We start from the raw sequence: 23,836 nt of genomic DNA, 5'->3' as shown, positions 1-23,836 counted from the left end.
TGATATGGTTTGGCTGTGTCCCCATCCAAATCTCATCTTGAATTCCCATGTGTTGTGGGAGGGACCCTGTGAGAGGTAACTGAATCATGGGGCCGGGTCTTTCCCATGCTGTTGTAGTGAATAAGTGTCGTGAGATCTGATGGTTATAATGAGTTTTCCCTGAGCCAGTGGTATAGTTCCAGTCCAAGTCTGAAACTCTGAGAACTGGGAGAAGTAAGTACAGTCCAGGGGCAGGAGAAGACTGATGTTCCAGCTCAAACAGTCAGGCAGGCAAAGTACCCTCTTACTCGGCCTTTTTGTTCTATTCAGGTCTTCAACTGATTGGACGAGGCCCACCCACATTAGGGAGGGCCATCTGCTTTGCTATCTCCATCAATTCCCATGTTCTTCTCATCCAGAAACACCCCCAGAGACACACCCACAATAACGTTTGGCCAAATGTCTGGGTACCCTGTGGCCCTGAGCAAGCTCTCTCTTTGCCTGCCACCATCCATGTAAGATGTGACTTGCTCCTCCTCGCCTTCTGCCATGATTGTGAGGCCTCCCCAGCCACGTGGAACCGTAAGTCCATTAAACCTCTTTTTCTTCCCAGTCTTGGGTGTGTCTTTATCAGCAGCATGAAAATGGACTAATACTGACACTTAGGTTGCTTCCAAATTTTGACTATTGTGAACATGGGAGTGCAGCTATCTCTTTGATATAATTATTTCCCTTCTTTTGAGTATATACCCAGCAATGGGATTGCTGATTGTATGATACCTCTATTTTTAGTTTGAAGAGCCTCCAAACTGTTCTCCATAGTGGTTGTACTAATTTACATTCTCACCAACAGTGTACGAGGGTTCCCTTTTCTCCACATCCTCTCCAGCATTTGCTATTACCTGTCTTTCGGATAAGCTATTTTAGCTGGGATGAGATGATATCTCATTGTACATTCAATTTGCATTTCTCTTATGATCACTGATGCTGAGCACCTTTCCATATACCTGTTTGCCTTCTGTATGTCTTTGAGAAACTGAACCAGAATACTTTGTATAATGTCTTACACAATACACATTTGCTGACTGAACACTGAAATGAAGAATTATTGGCACATAGTCATTTTTAATTACAAAAGTCTACTGACAGAAAGCAATCCAAAAAGTCAATTCCTACCACAAAGACAATTTAATTTCCTTAGATTTTTAAATAAAAACTCCAGCTTTGTGGAGAGTCAGGAAAGCTTTTCCTCACCTAATACAGGAGCAGCCCACTCTGGAGATGGTTTCAGTGGGCTTGGCCACACAGGCGACCAGCAGCTCAAAGAGGTCCTTCAGCATGGTATTGATCATGCTCTCGTACCTGATGTCTACGGGAAACAGCAAAATCACAGTTTCACGCAGTGCTAGTGTAAAGGGATAGATCGAAATGGCCATCTACAGCAACAGAGGAAAGTCTGAATGATAAGCAAATATCTGGGAAAAAGAAATAGAACAATGAGAAAAATGGCCATATCCTCCTCTCCCACCCAAAAAAAACCCAGTGAAACAATAATTTTCTTGGATTTTTACCCGATTTCAGCATGTTTCATCCACCTCTAGAGAAATAAAAATGAAATATGCAGTTCACTTTTATGTGCTGCTGTATCAGAGTCTCACACTGTGCGAAGCAATGACCCGGCCAGGAACACGTGGCTACCCTTAGGGGTATGGTTACCAGTTACCACCTACATGTGGAAAAACTCACTTGTTTTCTTTCGCAATTGGTGTTCTTTTTTGGCAGGGTAAATTGTCCTTGCTAAACTTAATAGAGACACAGTTTCCTTTATTGGCTTTGTTAGTCTCCCCTGGGGTCAACATCCTCCTTAGTTTCTCTGTCCTCTCCAGCAAGGGAACCTCTTCCCTTACACCGTGATATGCCAGCCCTTCGAGTTATAAGCTCTGTGGGTAGCAGCAATGTTTCTTCTGCTCCCGGACACCCGGATCTTCACACATGTGGCTCCACTGGGACCACATCCCCTGCCTCTAGGTCCCTCTCCATCTGCTGACTTCAGCATACTGTCCATCCCACACTTCCACAGCCTTTACAAAGTACCATCAATATTAAGAAATTTCTCTTCACCCCTAGCCTGTTTAGCTACTTCTTGCCCACAATGGAAGCCTTTTCTAAAACCCTGCCTTCTCCATTTAGCCTCCCCAGATGAAGCAGGGTGACAGGATATACCCCCCACCCCACCCCTCCACAGGCTACAGGGATATTGCTTTTTTTTTTTTTTATATACTTGAATTTGCCTCCCTTCTCCTAACGCACAAGTACCCCAGACCTCTTATTAGGTATTTTATTTTCTACCACACATATATTTTGAGCATTCAGTTTGAAAATTTTGTAGAAGACACATGGGTATGAATTTTCTCTTTGAAAATCTATTAGAAGGCTGGCACTGACCGTGTTGTTCTATTTTAATAATTCTCAAGACAAAAACCCTGCATTCGTATTTGCATTAGGTATTTACTACACCGTTTTAGCTGACGGTGCTGTCTACCACAGAAATACCCAGAATGAACTGCTCTGGCACTTCAGATACCTGAATGTAGAAAGCTTTGAATGTGCTCCACCACCAGCTCACAGGACAGACCAATAGCATGCTTGAAATTGGCAGAGGCCATATCCCAGTAGGAATGGTCTTTATGGCTCCGGCGGAGCCAAAGGGACATCACAGGAAGGAGGAGGTGAACCACTGCATAGATACCAAACCCTGGTCCTGAAAGAGAAAAGTCAGCATAGTAACAACCTGTAATAAAAGGGAAGCTCTTTGCCTCCACCTGGCATTGTTGATCTCTTTGGAAGGATCCCTATATTTGCTGAGAAAGTGCAGGGAAAAATAATTTACTGCTGATGGGGGAATATTTGGTCTTCAGTGGCATTTTTCCTTTTTGTCTCTGCAGGGTTTTAGTTATGTGAGCAATAGGTGAATATACTCCTAAAACATTCAAATATGGCTGGTAAAGCTAAAATATCACCTGGTCAACTCCTAGGACCTAAATGTAAACACACAAATACACATGTGTGTATAAGAAAATACCCTTTGAAATCACATATTTATGAAATCTACCTACATGGGGAAATATAGAGTTTTATTTTTATTTTATATAAATGAGATAATGTAAACTTCGGTCTGCATACTCGTTTTTTTTTTTTTTACTTAACAATAGTGTTAGAGCTGGCCACAGTAGTGCACACCTGTAATCTCACCTACTCTGCAGGCTGAGGCGTGAGGATTGCTTAATTAAGCCCAGTAGTTTAAGACTAGCTTGGGCGACATTGTGAAATCCCTTCTCAAAAAAAAAAAAAAAAATTAGCGGGCCATTGTGGAGTGCTGGTAGCCTCGGCAACTTGGGAGGCTGAGGTGGAAGGATCGCTTGAGCCCAGGAATTTGAGACTGCAGTGAGCTATGATCACAACACTTGCTCCAGCCTGGCAAGACCTCCATTTCGAAGAAAACCCCAAAAGTGTTAGAGATTATTCTTTGTCAGCAAATTTGGATATTCCTCATTTTTTATTGCCACATACTATTTCTGCTGTATTTACGTACAGCAGTTTACTTATCCATTTCCTTACTGATGAACATTTAAGGTGTTTCTAATTTTTTTTGTTTTATAGACTGTGCTATAATGAAAATCATTGTGCTTCTTTGTTCAACATCGTGGAAATGTTGATGAGTTTTTGAAGTTATGATTACAAAAGCAAAGCATCCATTTTATAATAAATAAATGTGGAAATTACATGAGAATACAAAAGAAAAAACTCATCTAGAGATAATCACATTTTGATGTATTTCCTTTTGGGACTTTTTGAATGCATGTGTGTTTGTATTTATAATTGCATAAAATTTCATATAGTTGAGATTGCACTCCATAGTATGTGCATTTTAACATAATGCTTTGTAAGTAATTATTCACGTCATTGAATATTATTCACAGATATTAATTTTAACACCTGCAGAATATTTACATGCTTTTACCACAATTAACTGCTTCCTATATAGGGTGTTCATAATTTTTAGTATTCAAGATGTTTCAGCAAACATCTTATATATACAATTTTGTCTTTATTATTGATAATTTACTTAGATGACAGGCTCCTAGGAACAAAAGTGGATTAAATGCTCTTCACACACATTTAGTGGCAATCAGTGTGAAAGCAGAAAATGGTACTGATGAGTAAAACAGATTTAGAAATAGTGGTTTGCAATTCTATAAAATACCTACTTATTCTTTGATGGAAGTCTTTTAACTTTTTAACGTGGGAGTATCTATGGTGTTTTTTTAAACATAATATAAACTTTGCTATAGATTTTGAAACTGTATCAATTATCAAGTCTTCATTACAATGAGTATAAACCTCCTCTTAGTAAGAAAGTGGCTTCATTTAGGGTCTGATTGTTAGTAAAATACTTAAATTTCTATAAAAAAAAAGTTTCTTTGATCTTGAGAAATTGGGATGTATAAATATATATACTAAAATTGATTAATTCACAACAGGAAATAAATTACTAAAAGTCATTATTTTCTCATACTCTCAGGGTCCTTGTACCAGGCGAGGACTAAATGTCTTTTTCCAAATCTAATCACCTATGACCCTTACACAAACGGGGTGTTGCCGCCTTAATACTGCATATAGCTGCAAGTGGTTTGTTTATATTACTGGAAGACCCAGTAAGCCCAACCAACAGCCCAGGGCCAAGAGCATGTGACTGTGAGATCCTGCCACAAAGGAAGGCGGTGACCATGGAACACAGCAAAGCCAAATGGCTCTCGGAGACGCTGATACCATAGCCTTGGTCTGATTAATGTGGAGCTCCTGCACATCCAACTAACTGGCCACCACACGATACTTGTAACCAGACTTCTAGGAAGACATGTAAACAATACATAGGCCATATCTTAAGCATCACTACCATTCAACAAACATTTATGGAGCATCTCTTATGTGTGAAGCTTTGTACTAAGTCTAGGAAACAGTGAAAACAGGCAGACACCTGCAGAAATACCCTCTTGAAAAAGAGTTATATGTATAACTCCCCCCCGCCAAAAGACAGACATAGAAATATTTACCTGGTGTTTTGGTCACATCTCTCAAAAGCTCAAAGAGTAAATCCAAAGTTGGTGGTTGGTGCTGCCGTGGACAATTGGACACAGCCGCTGTCAGCTGCTCCAGCAGGATTATCCAGACTTCTATCAGACCTGGAAACCAAAAAGCAGACCTGTATGAAATCCAGTTAGACACAATGAATAATCATCCCAAGATCCAATTAAACATTGTATGTAAACTGCCAAGTGCTATACAGATGTGAGCCATCACCCAGCGTGTTAGCCTTCAGTGGCCATAGACATGAACAGATGATGATTTATGTGTTCTGACAAAGTCAAGGGGAAAAATACTGCCACATTTCCTCCTTCTTCCCCTTCAATAAAAAGGTGATAGGGTAAAGAAATTCTACCATGTTGAAATGGCTGTCAGGTTTCTTGGGAGCTGATGATACCAAACAAATAAGCTATCCATCCAATTCTACCACCTTCGTCTATCTTTCTTTAAAAAATGATTTTATTGTGGTAAATATATAGAACAGAAAAAGCCATTTTAGCCATTTCTACTAGTACAATTCAGTGGTATTCATGACAACAATGTTGTGTAACTATCACTACTGTTTCCAAAACGTTTTCATCTCAAACAGAAACCCTGGAGCTATTAAACAGTTACTCTCCTTTCTTCCTCACTCCAGTCCCTGCTACCTCTAACGTACTATAAATTATGGTTGATTTTGAGGTGTGATAGTGGTGTCATGTTTATGTTTGTTATCTTTAAAGAACACACACTGAAACATCTATGGATGAAATGCTATGTTGAGGATTTGCCTTAAAATATGGAGAAAGAGGAAGAGAGATCAAAGATATACATGATCCAAGATTAGCCATAAATTGATAGTAGTTGAAGCTGGGTGATAAGTCTGTTATATTATTCTGTTCAGTTCTGTATATTCTACATATGTACATCTGTATATGTATATATTTTGTATATTCAAAATATACAAGTTTTGTATATGTTTGAAATTTCTATAAGAGGAAAAATGTAATTATTTGCCTTTGAAAACCAAAGGAATAATATCTGATAATGTATCAATGTTGAGGATTGTTTAATTTTTTAAAACTAAAGCTGTTACTGATTTTTGTTCTGATTTACTATGTCTACATAATGATAACTTTAAAGTCCTAGTTACATTGATTATGTAGAAAACTTAGATAGGTGCTGGACTGAACTGTATCCCTTAGAAGATGGGGTTCCTAGAAAAAAATCAAAGATTTGCACAAATGGGAAAGAGAATGCTTGCCATTACATACCCAACCATTTACAACTGTTTTAAAGAATGTATTATAGATAAACAACATTAGCTTCTGCTTATAATTATCTGGGTTTGAGGTTTAAAATGCTAAGTAAAAATTGTTCTTATCTAATCATTAAACTGAAACCTCTATTAGGCAATATCTAGCCAACTTTCTTTCTTTTTTTTTTTTTTTTTTTGAGGCAGAGTCTCGCTCTGTCGCCCAGGCTGGAGTGCAGTGGCGAGATCTCAGCTCACTGCAAGCTCCGCCTCCCGGGTTCACGCCATTCTCCTGCCTCAGCCTCTCGGAGTAGCTGGGACTACAGGCGCCCGCCCACCACCACGCCCGGCTAATTTTTTTCTATTTTTAGTAGAGACGGGGTTTCACCATGGTCTCGATCTCCTGACCTCGTGATCCGCCCACCTCGGCCTCCCAAAGTGCTGGGATTACAAGTGTGAGCCACCGCGCCCGGCCTTAGCCAACTTTCAATACTTTAATTGTTCTCTATATTAGATATTCTTTCCTATAATTATTCCTCACAACTAATCTGAACTTGTGAGTATTTTTTTTTTTTTTTTGAGACGGAGTCTCGCTCTGTCACCCAGTCTAGAGTGCAGTGGCACAATCTCGGCTCACTGCAACCTTCACCTCCCAGGTTCAAGCGATTCTCTGCCTCAGCCTCCCAAGTAGCTGGGATTACAGGTACCCACCACCATGCCTGGCTAATTTTGTAGTTTTAGTAGAGACGGGGTTTCACCACGTTGGCCAGGCTGGTCTTAAACTCCTGACCTCGTGATCCACCCGCCTCGGCCTCCCAAAGTGTTGGGATTACAGGTGTGAGCCACCGCGCCTGGCCTGAACTTGTGAGATTTTGTTGTTTATAATCTTCATCGAACATTTTACATCTCCTAGCCACCCCCACAAAATTTGTAACACCAAAATAAAACAAAACAAAAAACCTTCCCCTCAAAAGTCCTTTTATAAAAGAGTTTGAAATAACCTATATCCAGAAGTTAGACCTATTTGAGGGTATGATATCCAATTCTAGATGTAGAACAGGACAGGGTCTTCTGAGACAGAAGACAGAAGGCGTGAGCATGAGTTATTCTATCTGAAAATGATCCACAGTTACTAGTTTGAACTCTGATTCTCAGGAGATCACATGGGACCTAATTTGAAACAAATTCTTTAAAATCAGTCCTTTCATGAGCCTTCAGCTTCAACAGTCACAAATAGAGTCTCTCTTTAGTAATGGCTTAATTTCCCCAGTCTCTAACCAAATAGTCCTGTAGGAAGTAATTATATAATGATTTGTTTTCTAAAAGATACTAAAAGACAATTATCAGCCAATTTAAGTACCTAGGCACCAATGGAACTTCATTCCAATTTGCTAAAGTCAAGAGAATTGAGAGTTAGAAACTACTTAAGTGGAATCTGCAAATCTGCACTAGTTTTAGACAGAGGAATCCATTTTTAAAAGGATGGGTATAGAGGCATCTATTGTAAAGTGATGTTTTTGGAAAGTCCATGGAAACTTTAAGCAGACTTATTGTGACAGAATTACAAAAAATAACTACAAAAATAAATGATCATTCTTATGATCTATGCTATGGTTTGAATATTTCCCCCGAAGTTCACATGTTCATGGCAAGTGCAGTAAAAGATTATTCTGGAGTCTTACAATTTAATGTCTGCTCTGTTGTGTTTTTGGGCTCACCTGGGGCATGTTGCTCCTGTCTTGCCTATTTCTCTCCCTTTAGAACATGAATATCTATCCTATGCCTTCCTACCATTGTATTTTGGAAGCATGCAATTTGTTAATTTCACAGGCCCACAGCTGGAGAGGAATATGCTTTGGAATGAATCATGCCTTTAGTCTCAACTGTACCTGATTTAGATGAGACTCTTGAGTTGGTGCTGAAACAAGTTAAGGCTTTGGGACTATTGGGATGGAATTAATGTATTCTGCGTGTGAGAAGAACCTGAACTTTGGGGGCCAGAGTGGAATGCTATGGTTTGTGTCCCCCAACATTCATGTGTTGGAAACTTTATCCATAATGCAACAGTGTTAACAGGTGGGACCTTTAAGAGGTGATTAGGTCATGAGGGCTCTGTCCTCATGAATGGATTAATATTGTTATCATGCACGTGAGTTAGTATCTTGGGAGTGGGTTCCTGATCAAAGCATGAGTTTGGCCCCCCTTCCTCTCCCCACCACCCCGAACTCCTTGAGCGCTCTCTTGCCCTTCCTCTTGGGATGATACAGCAAGAGGGCCCTCATCAGAGGCAACCCCCTCAACTTTTGGCTTCTCAGCCTCCAGAACTGTAAGAAATAAATCTGTTATTTATCACTCTCAAGTATTCTCTCATAGCAGCACAAAATGGACTAAGACAATTCCCAGAAGCTTAAGGTACTTCATTTATGACTTAAGCTTCTGGGAATATGAACACAGCAAATAACCTAGTTTAGTCCAATCAATTAACTTACCGGTGTCATCATCAAAATCAGACAGGACTGATTCAATTCCATCCTCACTGCTGGCTGACTGTTCCTGAAGTCTTCGAGGCAAGCTGGCCAGTCTCCCACTAAGGAATATTGGCTTCAAGGGCATTTTGTAGATTTTGGCCAATAACTAAATTTAAAAAAAAAAGACAAACTGCAATTATATGTTGGAAAAAGCTGCATTGTGGGTTTTAAAGAATAATGAAATTATACGCTACTACTAAAAGGAGATGGGAAACTAGACATTGAAAATTTGATTGTTCGTGATTTGGATTTATAAAGGTAGCTTACAAGAGGCATCTATCCCACGAAGCAGATGAAATAGCATTCGATGGCAACAAAAAAGTGGAGGGAAAAAGGATCCTATGGATAATTGTTCAGTATCTTAATTACATATGAGTTTTACAGACTTTTATAAACCTACCGAAGGAACCATGAAACATGTCGAGAATTTTTGCCTAAGCGAATAAGTGTTCTGTGGGGATCACTGAGAAGACAGTCCATAGGCAAATGAGATACCAGACTCTGATTTCTCCTTCCCTTGACTCAACCTCTGAGGAAACACAGGGGCAAGAGCAGTTGGAGAAATGGAGGAGGCCGGGGCCAGGAGGGAGAGAGGAAGGTCTCAGAAGCAGAGCCAGCAGAGTGGCCTGGGTTCTTTAGTCCCCTCTTGGGACTAGCGCCCAGGCACCCCTGAGCTCTCTGTTACTGGGACAGACTTCCAAAGATCCTTATGTCTTCATGAATTAGAATCCTGCCATGCCCACATTGTTCAAGGAACCAGGGCTGTGAGCAAACAGACAAAATTCCTGTCCTGGTGGGTCTCACCAACTACAATCCTTTCTAAAATAATCAAATTCCAGGCATAAATGCGACAGGAAAAACTAAACAGGTGGGACTAGAAATAGTGAAGGCTGGGCCTGGTGGGTTATGCCTGTCATCTTAGCACTTTGGGAGGCCGAGGCTGGCGAATCACTTGAGATCTGGAGTTCAAGACCAGCCTGGACAACATGGCGAAACCCCGTCTCTACTAAAGATACAAAAATTAGCTGGGTGTGGTGGCGCATGCCTGTAATCCCAGCTACTCGGGAGGCTGAAGCAGGAGAATCGCTTGAACCTGGGAGGCAGAGGTTGTAGTGAGCTGAGATCGTGCCACTACACACCAGCCTGGGCAACACAGCAAGACTCTGCAAACAAACACAAAAAACAAACAAACAAAAAAGTGGGGGAATCTTGGCAGGAATTGGCAGATCCTTTAGCCCTGTGCTCTGAGGAGGTAACGTTTCAGATGAGATCTGGGAGATAAAGAGTGGCACCTAGAATCTGGGGAGAGAGTCCCAGCAGAGGAAGTAGAGATGGCCCTGCATAGCAGTGAGCAGTTGTATTTCCGGGAGGGCAGAAGCTCAGCGTGGCTATTGCACTGTGAGTAAGAGGGAAGGATGTGAGGGTGGAAAGGGAGCCGGGCAGGGGTCGCGTCATACGGGGCCTGGGGGAGGCAGCTGGATGGAGAAGCCAGGGCTGCATGTCCCTTTTAAAGCCATGGGCTCAATGCTATCACCCAGGAAGAGGTTGTACGTAGATCCCCAAAGAGGCCCAGGGACACCACCTGAGAAGACACGTGAGAAAGTGTTGAGAGAGGGTGTCACTGAAGCTTAGAGAGAAACGGCCTCAGGGAGGGGGCATGGTGTCAGGCAGAGGATGGACACAATGATGGTCACTGCTCACTTTGACAAATGCTGTTTTATTCTCTTTACTAGATTTAAAAAAAATTTTTTTGAGACAGAGTCTTGCTCTGTCACCCAGGCCGGAGTGCAATGGCATGATCTGAGTTCACTGCAACCTCCACCTCCTGGGTTGAAGCAATTCTCCTGCCTCAGCCTCCCCAGTAGCTGAGATTACAGGCGCATGCCACCATGCCTAGCTAGTTTTTGTATTTTTAGTAGAGACGGGATTTTACCATGTTGTCCAAGCTGGTCTTGAACTCCTGACCTCAGGTAATCCGCCCATCTCTGCTAGATGATCTTGACTGAGCATGTCTTTCTTTTATTAATGTCCCCCTTCACTGCTTGCACCCCTGTCCTCCACTTTTTGGTGCCCTCAGGAAGACTTCCCATGACCTCGTGACCCCTTCCCCTAAAACCTCATGCAAATATAGGGATTCCAGTAGTTCAGGCATCTGAGCATGAGGGAAAAGTTTCAGAGACCTCAGCATCCAATTGTGTGTTCTAGTATGTCTTCATTATTTTCTTTCCTTCATGGAAAAAGGAGGGACAAAAATGTATACTCCACATCTGCGCCCCAATCTCCTCAGACGGCAAAGTGTCTCTCTCGGGCTTCAGCAAAAGACCCCCTATGCGTGTTTTTGGAGCATATTCCGAGGCAGGTTTCCAGGTCCCAGCTGGACCATTCCCCTACCTGAGAGCAGCGCCTGAGGTAATCCAGGGCTGGGAGGCACAGGTCTGTGGACGGGGCTCCGGGTGCCGGGGCACAGTCTCCAATCTCTTTACAGTCCACCTCCCCTAGGGGCAGCATGGGAGACAGAGACCAACAGTGTTACCCTTGCGGGCCCCCTTCTAACAGGAGACCTGTTTACTCACATAGCACTAGTGCACCAGATATCTATTAAACGAGAGTGGGAGAAAAGGAGAAAAATGACTCCAAATTGCACAACCCTGAGGAAAATCCTTTCAGCCATTCTCCTGGCTGCATGTGCACATGTTAAATACATTTGGGACCATACCTTTCCTATCATTTTGTTGAGATAATATGGTTAGTAGCTCACCCTTCCACTAAATAATCAACATTTCCTCTCTCTTCTACCACAGTACTTTCAGTGGCTGGACAGTGTTCCTTTGTACATGGGCACATGGTAAATGACATTTCTGGGACCTGCTGTTGGATGGAGTGACTTTTGATGACAGAGGACAATCCCAGAGACAAGGCCTGGATTGGGCTGGAATGAAGCGCTTCCTTCTCTCCATTTGGAAAAGGATTTCTTTCCCTGCCAGTGCGTGGCACTAAATGCTGATGATAAATGAGGTCTCTGGGAAGAGTCTAAACATCTGGGGTTTAGGGACAGAGACTACTTAATTGCATTTAAATGATTTTTCTATTTTTTGTACATATCTAGAGATTTAACATGTCTGTGGAGCGGTATCTAGGTTTTTCTATAAGAATGGTAACTGAATTATTATAATTTTTCTTCTTGAATCTATTTCTATGCATTTAATCAAATCATTTCATGTACTGTAATTGTTACTAATTGTCTACAATTGTAAGAGCTAGAACCCTCCCATGTGAGTAAACAGACCTAATTACTAGGCATTAGTTAAAATTCAGAAGCAAAGAGGCATGTTTCTCCTTAAAAAAACCAAAAAACATTTCTTATGTTTTCGATCAAGGGTTAGCAAATATTTTTGGCAAAGGGCCAGAGAGTAAATACTTTAGGCTTTGCAGGTCATACTGTCTTTATTGCAACCACTCAACTCTGCCTGGTAGTATGGAAGCAGCCATTGACAAATGAACATGGCTATGTTTTAATAAAACTGTATTTATAAAAACTGTGGGCCATAGCTTGCCAAATCCTGGTTTAGATGAACACATCTTTTAATATAAAAACACAGACCAGGTCAAATTCATGTTGAAATAAGCAGGTGGGAATTAACAATAAATTCATTTCCTATCCATGATTACAGCAGGCGTCCCAAAGTTTAGACTGTGGCCACTGTGTATTTGAACGCATCCAAGTCTATGTGAATGGGACTCCCTGGAGCCAGGCAGGACACAGGCACCATGACTATACAAGGGGCTCTGCCTTTTCCACTGATCCCAGGCCCCACACAAATAATTCCACTTTATAATTCACAGAAGAAAACAGAGGCTGTCTTCAATGTCCTCTATGTGATGGTTTATTTTAGATGTCAACTTGACTGGATTAGGGGAGACCCAGATCACTGATAGAGCATGATTTCTGGGTGTGTCTGTGAGGTTGGTTCTGGAAGAGGCTGGCATTTGAATCAGACTGAGTAAGGGAGCTCCACCCTCACCCAATGCAGGCAAACACCCTCTAATCAGCCAAGGCCCAGGGAGAAAAAAAGGCAGAGCAAAGGAGAATTCTCTGTGTCTCTGTCTCTGGAGCTGGGATATCCTTCTCCTCTTGTCTTAGAACTACAGGTTCTCGGGCCTCTTGCTTTGGATTAAGAGTTACACCATCAGTGTCCCTCGTTTTGGGGCCTTTGAACTTGAACTGAGCCATGTTATCAGCTTCCTTGGTTTTCCAGCTTGCAGATGGTCTATCGTGGGACTTCTCAGCCTCCATAATTGCAGGAATGTTCTAAGATTTCCAACCTTAGTCAATATTATATTAAATAATTGCCCTTATGCAGAAACCTATTCTCAGTGTCATATGATTAGCAGCTGGAGTTTGATTTCCCAACTTTTTAGCAAAAGTTAAGAATTCCTCCTACCCCAGGCTTTATTAATTATAAAATGCATTTTCGAAGTATAGAAGTCCCCCTTCTCAAAAGCCTTGTGCATTTCAGAAACTACCCAGGTGATTTTATACTTAATTTAGAAACACCTTAACAAAATAGATTCTCACTATACAACATGACATGCGATAGGAGATTTTTATATAGCACAGGTTTATGTGGGGTGAAATGAAAGGGAAGGACACTTAGTTAAACCAAAAGGTTTAGAAGAAACTTAAAATTTTGAGAGTTTCCATAGAGTATGATTAGACCTGGAGCCTGAGAACCTTTTACAAAGGGAAAATATAAGGTTGATATTATTCTTTGACAATAAAGTTAGTATAAAATAATAAATAAATAGATTAAAAATATGCTATAAGATATTCCATGAATACAATGAAAAGTATCAACCTTAGACAAAATTCAAGCTTCTTTCACAGTAAGTTTTTGCTTCTGAGTACACAACACCACCATCTGCTTGGACCCCAGGATGCGTGCTTGTTCCAGGCAGTCAGTGGGCCCTGTCTCCAGCCACAGAGCCACCCTGGAGAGGGTCCTCAGCAGTTACAAGGCATGAGAGGAGGGTTCTGCTTACCCAGTCCTTTGACGAACTTCATAAGGCACATGATGTAGCTAGTGGCTGCATTAGCAAAGACCTGGATGTTGTCGGTATTGAGAAAAGCTTCAAATACATCAAACACTGGAGCTTGGCCTTTTCCTAAGAGAGGAAGATTATAGAATTGTAAGAAAGTAAGTTTCTGCCCTCGGGTTTGCCAGGGTTGCCCATATTCCCAGCACCTTCCACTGAGACAGATCTTGAGAAAGATCTACTGGGGAGACGCCTGGGTTTTTTATTGGACCATTGGCTTGGCTCCTGCGTGGTGCTCAGCTTTGCCGGCAGGGGAGCAGCTTGGCAGAGAGATGAGGACTGAGCTGGCCGAGTGCAGAGCTGAGGCAATGTGCTGGTCTAGAGAGCAGGGAACCATGTGGCCTCTGGAATGCTCCTGCGCAGGTATTTGTAGATTATCTACAGGGCACGGCAGGGCAGGTTTAGATAGACCTGTGGTGGTATATATGAGTTTCTTTATATCTACGCAGAAAAAGAGCACAGAAAGCCTGAGATCACTTTCCTTTTAGAAAGCTTGCTTGCAAAATTGGCCTTTGGCGGGTGTCTGGGAACTCAGCTCTCAGAGTACTCCCAGGCCACAGTTAACTGATAAGAGTAGTTCACCATGCCTAGACTGTTCACGCAAACCATATGGTTTATGCTGAACACCTGCTTTCCTGTTGGGAGTCTGGGATTTTGGTAATGTGCTAGGCAAAGTGTACGTAAGTGGCCAGTTGCCAGCTAGATCTCTAATGGGCTTCCATGGGCAGAAACATTGCAAACATGTTGCTGTGTTTTCACTGCTGGGGGAAGAATGTGTTCTGTGTGATCCCTCCTGGGAGGGCGAGAGCACAGGGAAGCTGGTGCACTGATTCTTCCAGACTCTGTCTGTGTTGTTCCTTTTCATAACCTGTTGTGTCCTTCCTACATTGCTAAAACTTAGTCATGCACTGTGTAATAAATCTCAACATAACTACATGCTGGGTCCCATGAGTCTTTCCGGTGGGTTTCTGAGTTTAGGGGTGGTCTTGGGAACCTCTGAGACAATACCCCTGGGCCCTGGGCATGCTTTATGGGTACCCATCCATTTCCAGCAGACCGAATCTCCCTAATTCTGGTTACTCTGTGTTATGGTACTTTTCTGCTTCTTACTAGCAAATGGATAACATTTTTCTTTTTGGCTTTAGACATGAACTCAACACAGCAATGTGTAAGTGAAACAACAGAAGTCTCTCAGCTTTATTGTCCAATTGTCAGCAAGAACAGGGCTTGACAATGCTCAGGGCTCTCAGCCTGCTGGCAGAACTCAGAACTCATGTTCCTGCTACACCACATTCTTTCCTGCTGATAAAACATGGCTGACAATCTGTCTTCCCTATTGTTCAATTTTTTTTTTTAATAGCATGAAACTTGGCACAGAGAATTAATGCTGAATAGCAAGAATCATCCAAACATTCTTACCCATGGAGTAGTCACCAACCAGGTACTCCTTCACCTCCGACTTGTTCCCGCCGTGCACTGTTTCCAGGGCACTGAACAAGGGTCTCCACCCGGACTGGATCTGTGTGGAACACACTTCAACCAGCTCACCAATGGATGTGACAACCTGGCAGAGGCAAAGCAAGTGACACTTAAAGTCCTCTCCTTAAAAGGAGCAGAATTTCTGGGAAGGGCGATGTATTTCTCTGTCCCTTATTTTGGAGTTAATTTTAGTGAAAAGGAAAAACCAGAATAGACAAACTCACTCAAAAATCTTCTGAATAATCAGCCGTATTGTATTAATTTGCATTTCACTAATGACTAATGCTGCTAAGCAACTTTTCACATCTTATTAGCCAAATAGTTTGTTGTTTTTAAAAACTGGGTCCATGTCTTCTTGTCTTTTATTTTGTTTTTAGAGTTCCTTATATATTCCCAAGATATAATTTGCAAATATTTTTCCATAGCTTTGGACTTTTTAAAAGTTTTGTTTTTTAATGGTGTCTTTTCAAGATTAAAAGTTCTTAATTTTGGTGAAGTCCAATTCATCCATTGTTCTTTTACTGGATCACATCATGACCCATTTTGAACTTTTTTTTAACATGGTGAGAGGTAAAGGTGTAAGTTTATTTTTATCACATATATTCAAGCACAATTTGCTGAAAATATCCCCTCCCATGATTGAATTGCAATGGTATCTTCATCAAAAATCAATTGATTATAAACAGGATAATTTATTTCTACATTCTTCAGTTCCACTGAACTGTAGGTCTGCCTTCAAACCAATACCACACTGTGTTTATTACTGAAATTTTGAAATCAGGTAGTGTAAATTTTCAAAATTTGTTCTTCTTTTTCAAGTTTGTTTTCTCTATTCTGTTCTTTGCAGTTTCATGTAAATTTGAGAATCACTTTGACAATCTCTTCAAAAAGGTCTGCTGGGATTTTAATGGGAATTACACTGAATCTATACATCAATTTGGGGAAATTTGCTGTTTTAAAAATATTGAGTCTTTCAATCCATGAATATGGTATATCTCATATTTATTTGAATCTTCTTTAATTTCTCTCAGCAATGTTTTGTAGCTTTTGTGTACAGGTCTTGAGCTTCTTTTGCTAAATTTATTCATAAATATTTTATCATATTTGATGTTGTGAATGGAATTGTTCTTATTTATCTTTGGATAATTTATTTCTCATATATATAAATTCAATTGATTTTAGTATGTTGACCTTGTATGCAGTGACCTTGCTCGACTAGAATTTTTTTGCAAATCCCATATAATGTTCTATATACAACCCCATGTTGTCCGTGAACTAAAACAGCTTTACTTTTCGTTTCAGACCTTGATGTCTTTAATTTCTTTATACAGTGAGTGAAAGTTAATGTTGAGCAGAAATAGAGAAGACAGAAATCCTTGTCTTATTACTGATTACAAGAGAAAAACACTCTTTCATCATTAAGTGTGATGTTAGATGTAGGATTCTCAAAGATGCCCCTTATCTCATGGAGAAAATCCCTCTAATTCCTCTTTTCTTAAAAGGTTTTGTCAAAAATGGGTGATGGATTTTGTTAAATGTTTTGTTTATATCTATTAAGATAATCGTGTGGTTTTAATCTTTTATTCTACTAATTGTTAATTGATTTTGAGCTGTTAAACCAATCTTACATTGCTGGGATAAATTCCATATGCCACAATGTTTAATCTTCTTTATATGTTACTGGATTTATTTTGCTAGTTTTTTTTTTTTTTTTTTTTTTTTTTTTTTTTTTTTTGAGACAGGGTCTCACTCTGTTGCCCAGGCTGGAATGTAGTGGCATGTGATCATGGCTCACTGCAGTCTCAACTTACTGGGTTCAAGGAATCTTCCCATCTCAGCCTCCTAAGCAGCTGGGACTATAGGCATGTATCACCACATCCAGCTATATGTATATATATATATATTTTCGTAGAGATGGGGGTCTCACTGTGTTGCCTGGCATGGTCTCGAACTCCTAGACTCAAGCAAACCTTCTGCTGTGGCCTTCCAAAATGCTGGGATTACAGGTGTAAGCCACCGTGCCTGGCCAATAATTTTTAAAGGAATTTTTTTGTCTAATTTCATAAAGAATGTTGGTCTATAGTTTTCCTTCTTGTGACTTTGGTATCACAGAAACACAGGCCTCATAAAATGGGTTTAGAGGTGTTCCTTCCTGCTTTATTTTCTGGTAGAGCTTGAGTAGGGTTGATATTATTTCATCCTTAGTTTATAGATTCACCAGTGAAACCAACGGGGCTTGGGTTATTGTGGGAATTTTTTTTTTTAATTTATGAAACTTTGCTTTATTCAATTTGTTAAACAAGAACTGATTAAATTATTGCCCCCCCCCCATAGCAGTCATGGAAAACATGTCACCTGTTTGAAAGAACAATACCACTAGTTGCAAAATTTAATTGTAAGGATCATGCAGAGGTTATTGGTCTAACCAATCCACATTGACAGCTTTTAAGTGTTCAGATACTAGTTTTAAAATAAAGGTGACAAATACCAATCACATTCTCATATTACTGTTCAGGATCTACACAAACTTGGTTCTGGAAATAGTTCAATACACAAAGGTATGAGAATAACACTGTAATCACCGGTGATCAAAACAAAGGTGTAATTTTACAAATCACTTTTAGTAAGAATCAATTCTAACATTTTAAAAGTCTAAATCTATATAAAACTCAAAGCAATATATTTTTCTACTTGAGACCAAAGCAAGTTTCCTTTTTCCTATGTAAGCATAATTCTTTGAGATGAATCTGAATTCACGTGATATACCTTGTCAACCTTTTCCAAAGAATTTTAAGCCCTGCTTTAGAGACAAATTCTTACATTATGTATACATATATTTTTCTTTTACATATTTTTCCTTCAAAGACTAATGATAAGTTTATGAGGTTATAGGCCTTTAATGTGCAAACATCACCAGTCTAATTTAAAAACAATTTTACTTACCCCCTCAAAAAACTCAGTACCCATTTACAGTCATTGCCTACTCCACCACGCCACCCTCAGCCTGACGCAACCACTAATGTATTTTTTGTCACTATAGATTTTCCTATTCTGACATTTCATATAAATGTAGTCATATAACATATGGTCTTTGGTGACTGGCTTTTCTCATTTAATGTATGTCTTCAAGATTCACCCATGTTGTACATATATCAGTACTTCATTTTTATTGCAGAATAATATTTCATTGTGTGGATATAACCTAATTTAATGTATCTATTCATTGGATTGTTGGAATTTGTGTTGTTTCTAACTTTCTGGCTATTATGAATAATGTTACTATGAACATTTGTATACGGGATTTGTACAGATGTTTTCATTTCTCTTGGGTATATACCCCTTGAGGAACTGTCAGACTGCAAAGCAGCCACACATTTTACCCTCTCACCAGTAGGGTATGAAAGTTCCAATGTCTCCACCTCCTCCCTCACCAACACTTGCTATTATCTCTTTTTTTTTTTTTTCTTTCTTTTTGAGGCGGAGTCTCACTCTGTCACCAGGCTGGAGTGCAGTGGTGCGATCTTGGCTCACTGCAACCTCCGCCTCCCAGGTTCAAGTGATTCTCCTACCTCAGCTTCCCGAGTAGCTGGGACTACAGGTCTAGTCCCGGGTTCAAGTGATTCTCCCACCTCAGCTTCCCGAGTAGCTGGGACTACAGTGTGCGCCACCACACCCAGCTAATTTTTGTATTTTTAGTAGAGATGGGGTTTCACCATGTTAGCCAGGATGGTCTCGATCTCTTGACCTTGTGATCTGCCCGCCACGGCCTCCCAAAGTGCTGGGGTTACAGGAGTGAGCCACTGTGCCTGGCCACTATTATCTATCTTTTTTATCCTAGTAGATGTGAAATAGTATCTCACGTGGTTTTGATTTACATATTCCTAATGACTAATGATGCTGACCATCCTTTCATTAGTGCATATTTAATGCCATTATTGACATGGTTCTATTTACATCTGTCATTTGCTATTTGTTTTCTGCATATTTACGTATCACATCCTTTTTGTTCCTCTGTTCCTCTTTTACTACCTTCTTTTATGTTAAACACATTTTTTTGTGATCACTTTCATTCATGTTTATTTTTTAATCTTTTTGTCTTATTCTCTCGGTTGCTGCCCTAGGGATTATAATATGAATCTTCAATTGATCACATTTGTACCTCAAGTTAATACTGAGCTAATTCTGGCAAAATACAGCAACTTGGCTTCTATATAGCTCCATTTCCCATCCCTCCTTTCTGCTAATGTTATTTATATTACATCTTCATGTTTAATACATCCAACAATACAGTGTTGGATTTATTGCTTTAAACGTTAGGTTTTTGAAATAAATTAGGAGAAAGAGAAAAATTTACACACCGTTTTATATTTTCCCACTTATGTACCATTTCTTCTTATGCAATAGATTTACCAGTTTGTGTTATTTCTTTCAGCTTAAAGGAATTTAGTATTTCTTGTAGAACAGGTCTACTGGCAAGACATTCTCCAAACTTGTGTTTATCTGAGCATGTTTTTATGTCATCTTCATTTTTGAAGAGTAATTTCTCTAGGATTATTCACTGACAGTTTTTCCTTCAGCACTTTAAATATGTCGTTACATTGTCTTCTAGCCTTCATTTTTTCTGAAGAAAGCATTAGTTAATCCTAGCATTAGTTCCGCTGTAGTAATATAGTCTTTCTCTTGCAGCTTTTAAGGTTTTGTCATCGTCGTCGAGCATTTTGACTACAACGTGTCTATTGTAGATATCTTTCTGTTGATCCCAATTGTGGTTCCACTATTTCTTTAAATATATTTTCCCATCTGTTTGTCTTTCTCTTTTCTACCCGGGACTCTCATTACAGGTATGTTGGTATGCTTGACATTGTTCTACAAATCTCTGAGGCTTTGTTTATTTTTGGTCAAACTTAGTTTTGTCTGATCTTCAGAATAGATAATCTCTATTAATCTATTTCCATGTTCACTGATGTTTCTTTTGCCATCTCTTTCTGGTAAGCCCGTATAGCTAATTTTTAATTTCAGTTATTGCCCCTTTCAACTCTAAAATTTACATTTTTATAGTTCCCATTTTTTATTGAATGCAAACATTGCACCTGCAAATCAAGAAATAATTTGAAGATTATTAGTGTTAATATTTAGAGTCCCTATTTTTGAGTCATTGTCATATTTTCCCTTAATTTTTTCGAACATATTTAATAGCTACTTTGAAGGCTCTGGCTCCCAAATACATGTGGGCTCACTCTAAGTCAGTTTCTATTCACTATTTTTCCCTCTATGCTTCACTGTTTCCTGTTTCTTTGTATCGCTCATATTTTTGAGAATTAGACATTTTAGATAATTTATTATAGCAGTGCTGGATTCTAATTTATTTTTGAGGGTTTCTTTTCCCCCAGACTAAGGTGCTTGGAATTCCACAGACTAAGTCTGTGGAATCTGTCTCTTCCCATGGCGCTCATGTGTCTGCTCAGTTTTTGTTCTTCATTTTTATTTTTTAGCCTGACTCCCTAGTGTTCATCCCCATGTCTGCATAGCTTAGTAGTCAGCTGATCATGTGGGTGGAAACTGTGCTCAAACACCTTGAGTCTTTAAGGTTCCTACCCTCTGGCAATCAATCTGTGTGAGAAGGTTGGTCAGAATACTCAAAGTTCAGCCAGTTTTTATCTCCCTTTTCTTTTATTTTCTGATGATATATTTACAGTCTCCCCTGTACATGCCCATGTTTTAGTCATCCAGGGATGTGTGAACAGACTATTTGGTCCCTCTATGAATCTCTGATATCCAGGATCTTAGATTTCTTGCTAATACACTACTCACTGCAAACCTTAGGCCAGCAAGGTTGCAGGATTCCCCTGTTCATTTCTCCATGAATTCACCACTTTTAATTGACAAGCCAATGGTCTTCTCCCCACTCTTCTCCATACCAAGTCTGTCCCTGATAGTAGAAAAGCTGATGACTGTCTCAGTCCGCCTCACGCTGGTCAAACTACTATTCTTGCCAATAGAGCTTGGGAGTAAAGGGGATGGCTTCAGTCTTTGGCAAGAAAGTCAGACTCCCACTATTCTTAACCAAAGTTCTAGCAAACACTGTTTTTAAGAATAAATGCTACTCAATTTGTTGTCTGCTTTTGGTCAATTTCCAGACCCCTCAGATGGTTGCTTTGGACAATTCTGTCCTGTCCTGTTTTATGCTTGATTTTTGCAGGGAAGGTTAACCTAACTTCTTCATGTCACCATAGCCAAAGCTGCTCCTGTCCTTAATCTTCCTAAACATATTTAAGCATTGTTATTTTAAAATATGTCTCTGATGACTCTGATATCTGGGTTCCTGTGTGTGTTTATTGTTTGTTTTTTAAACTTTTGTTTTCAATGACATGTTATTTCCTAATTAGCCTGGTTATTTTTTATTGAATGCAAACATTGCATATGCAAATCAAGAAATAACTTGAAGATTATTAATAGAATGATGTGATCTTCTGTCAGAAAGTCACTAGAAACCTCAGATTACCTTAATCTCATGTCAGGGATTGGGATTATTTGAAGTTGGGTTTATTTTCTCTTATGACTAATCTATTTAAGGTTCGCCTTTCTTTCTAAGATGTCCCTTCGCTTCAAGATCCTGACTCAAGATGCCAGGAAGTTATCAGACTTGGGAGGTCCCAGACTGCAATTTTACTGAGCTTCTCTTTTATTATGTTGGTGCAAAAGTAATTGCGGTTTTCAAAAACCGCAATTACTTTTACACCAACCCAATATCTTCCTTTTTTTAAATTAGTGGATTCTATTTTTAGGAAAAACAGCCTCAAATACCAGGAAGACTACTCTGGGTATTCTTTTTCTCCCAGATCTTGGCCTTGTAGTTCTTCACTGCTCTATAGCATGTCAGTGTCTTCGAGTGATGAAAATTTTTTTTTATCCAACTTTTTTTAGTTGTTGCCCGTGAGAAAGTTGATCTGAATTACCTAGTTCACTCTTATTGGTATAAAGTCTTAGGTGTTAACCTATCTAGGTTAACTTATCTTAGATGTTAATGATCTAACCTTTAGGTGTTAACTTCTAGGTGTTAACTGTCTAGGAGCTAACTATAGCTGTTAACTAGGTGTTAACTTAAGTGTTAACAATCTAGTCTTTAGCTGTTAACTTATAATCTCAATCCTTTATTTCCTTAAACTTACTAGGCTTTGTGATTTAATATTTTGCATGGAAGATACCAATATTTCAATCCAATTCTTTATAGGTCTAGTTGTACCATCTGTTGTTTTATCAGTTCTCTCCATTGCCTTGCTTTCTTGTGTGTTTTGTGAATTTTTTAAAAATACTGAGAGCTCACGTACCTTGAACCTTTATTTGTGGGATTCTTTTGTGGTCTGAGTTGACATGAGTTTCTCTAGCGGGAGTTTTGTTGCTTCCGTATGGTGCCTGTGTAAAGTTTCTCAGATCCTGAGGTGGTGTAATTTCATATACAGATCACATAAAAGGGCTAGGTTGTAATAATAAATCCTGGAGTGCTCTTTTTAAAAAACTTTCCATTAAGAGCCAATGTTAGAAACAAGCTGACAGTATCCTCAGGAAGTTTGTTTTAATTCAACCTTGGCCTGAGTGAACACCAGCTTTGTAAAGTTTGCATTGAGATGTGTTTTCTGTTTCTGTGTACTCACGTCTGGGATGACCAGAACTTCTGCTCCACTTGAGAGCAAATTCCCTCACAGTAAAACCAGCCTAAGGGCTCTGCTTACTTCTCTGGCTTCCCATTGGCACTCAGTTTTGGGGCTTTCTTACTTTCTTGCCAGTGTGTCAAGGTATTTAAAAGAAATGTTTAAACCGCTATTCAACATTTTTGGTGGATTTCAGAGAAAGAGATCCTGTATTTCTAGCCCACCGTCATGTGAAATACAAAGTCTCCAGTTAGTTTCTTTACCTTGCCTTCAGTAGACAGTATGGCAGCAGTTAGGAATATAGGCCAGGTAGAAAGAGATAGGCCAGCAGATTGCCTAGGTTCAAATCCCAGCTCCACCAATCACTGATTATGTATCCTTAGTCAAATTGCTTAACTTTCCTGTTTTTTTTTTTTTTGATTGCCTAGGTTCAAATCCCAGCTCCACCAATCACTGATTATGTATCTAGTCAAACTGCTTAACTTTTGTTTTTTTTTTTCTTTTTCAAGGAGTCTCGCTCTGTCACTCAGGCTGGAGTGCAGTGGCATGATATGGGCTCACTGCAACCTCTGCCTCCCCGGTTCAAGCAGTTCTCCTGCTTCAGCCTCCTGAGTAGCTGGGATTACAGGCGTGCACCACCACACCTGGCTAATTTTTGTATTTTTAGTAGAGACGGGGTTTCACCATGTTGGTCAGGCTGGCCTTGAACTCCTGACCTCATGATCCGC

General features: G+C 39.9%; 1 protein-coding gene across 1 annotated transcript in view; it reads right to left on the bottom strand.

The window, feature by feature from the left end:
* ARFGEF3 (ARFGEF family member 3) overlaps positions 1-23,836 on the bottom strand; it is a 190,028-nt gene that overhangs the window by 22,692 nt on the left and 143,500 nt on the right. The window contains exons 23-29 of the mRNA XM_003255785.4: positions 15,400-15,544; positions 13,927-14,049; positions 11,278-11,381; positions 8,848-8,992; positions 5,094-5,222; positions 2,564-2,740; positions 1,234-1,348 (exon numbers count right to left, since the gene is read on the bottom strand). Of these exons, the coding sequence (XP_003255833.2) occupies positions 1,234-1,348; positions 2,564-2,740; positions 5,094-5,222; positions 8,848-8,992; positions 11,278-11,381; positions 13,927-14,049; positions 15,400-15,544 (938 nt within the window). The remainder of the gene's footprint in view (positions 1-1,233; positions 1,349-2,563; positions 2,741-5,093; positions 5,223-8,847; positions 8,993-11,277; positions 11,382-13,926; positions 14,050-15,399; positions 15,545-23,836) is intronic.

Source organism: Nomascus leucogenys, chromosome 3 (genome assembly GCF_006542625.1).
Source record: "Nomascus leucogenys isolate Asia chromosome 3, Asia_NLE_v1, whole genome shotgun sequence".
In the NCBI taxonomy this organism is placed as follows: Eukaryota; Metazoa; Chordata; class Mammalia; order Primates; family Hylobatidae; genus Nomascus; species Nomascus leucogenys.
The sequence above is the reverse complement of the archived record's forward strand: the minus strand, read 5'-3'. Positions and strand labels throughout refer to the sequence as shown.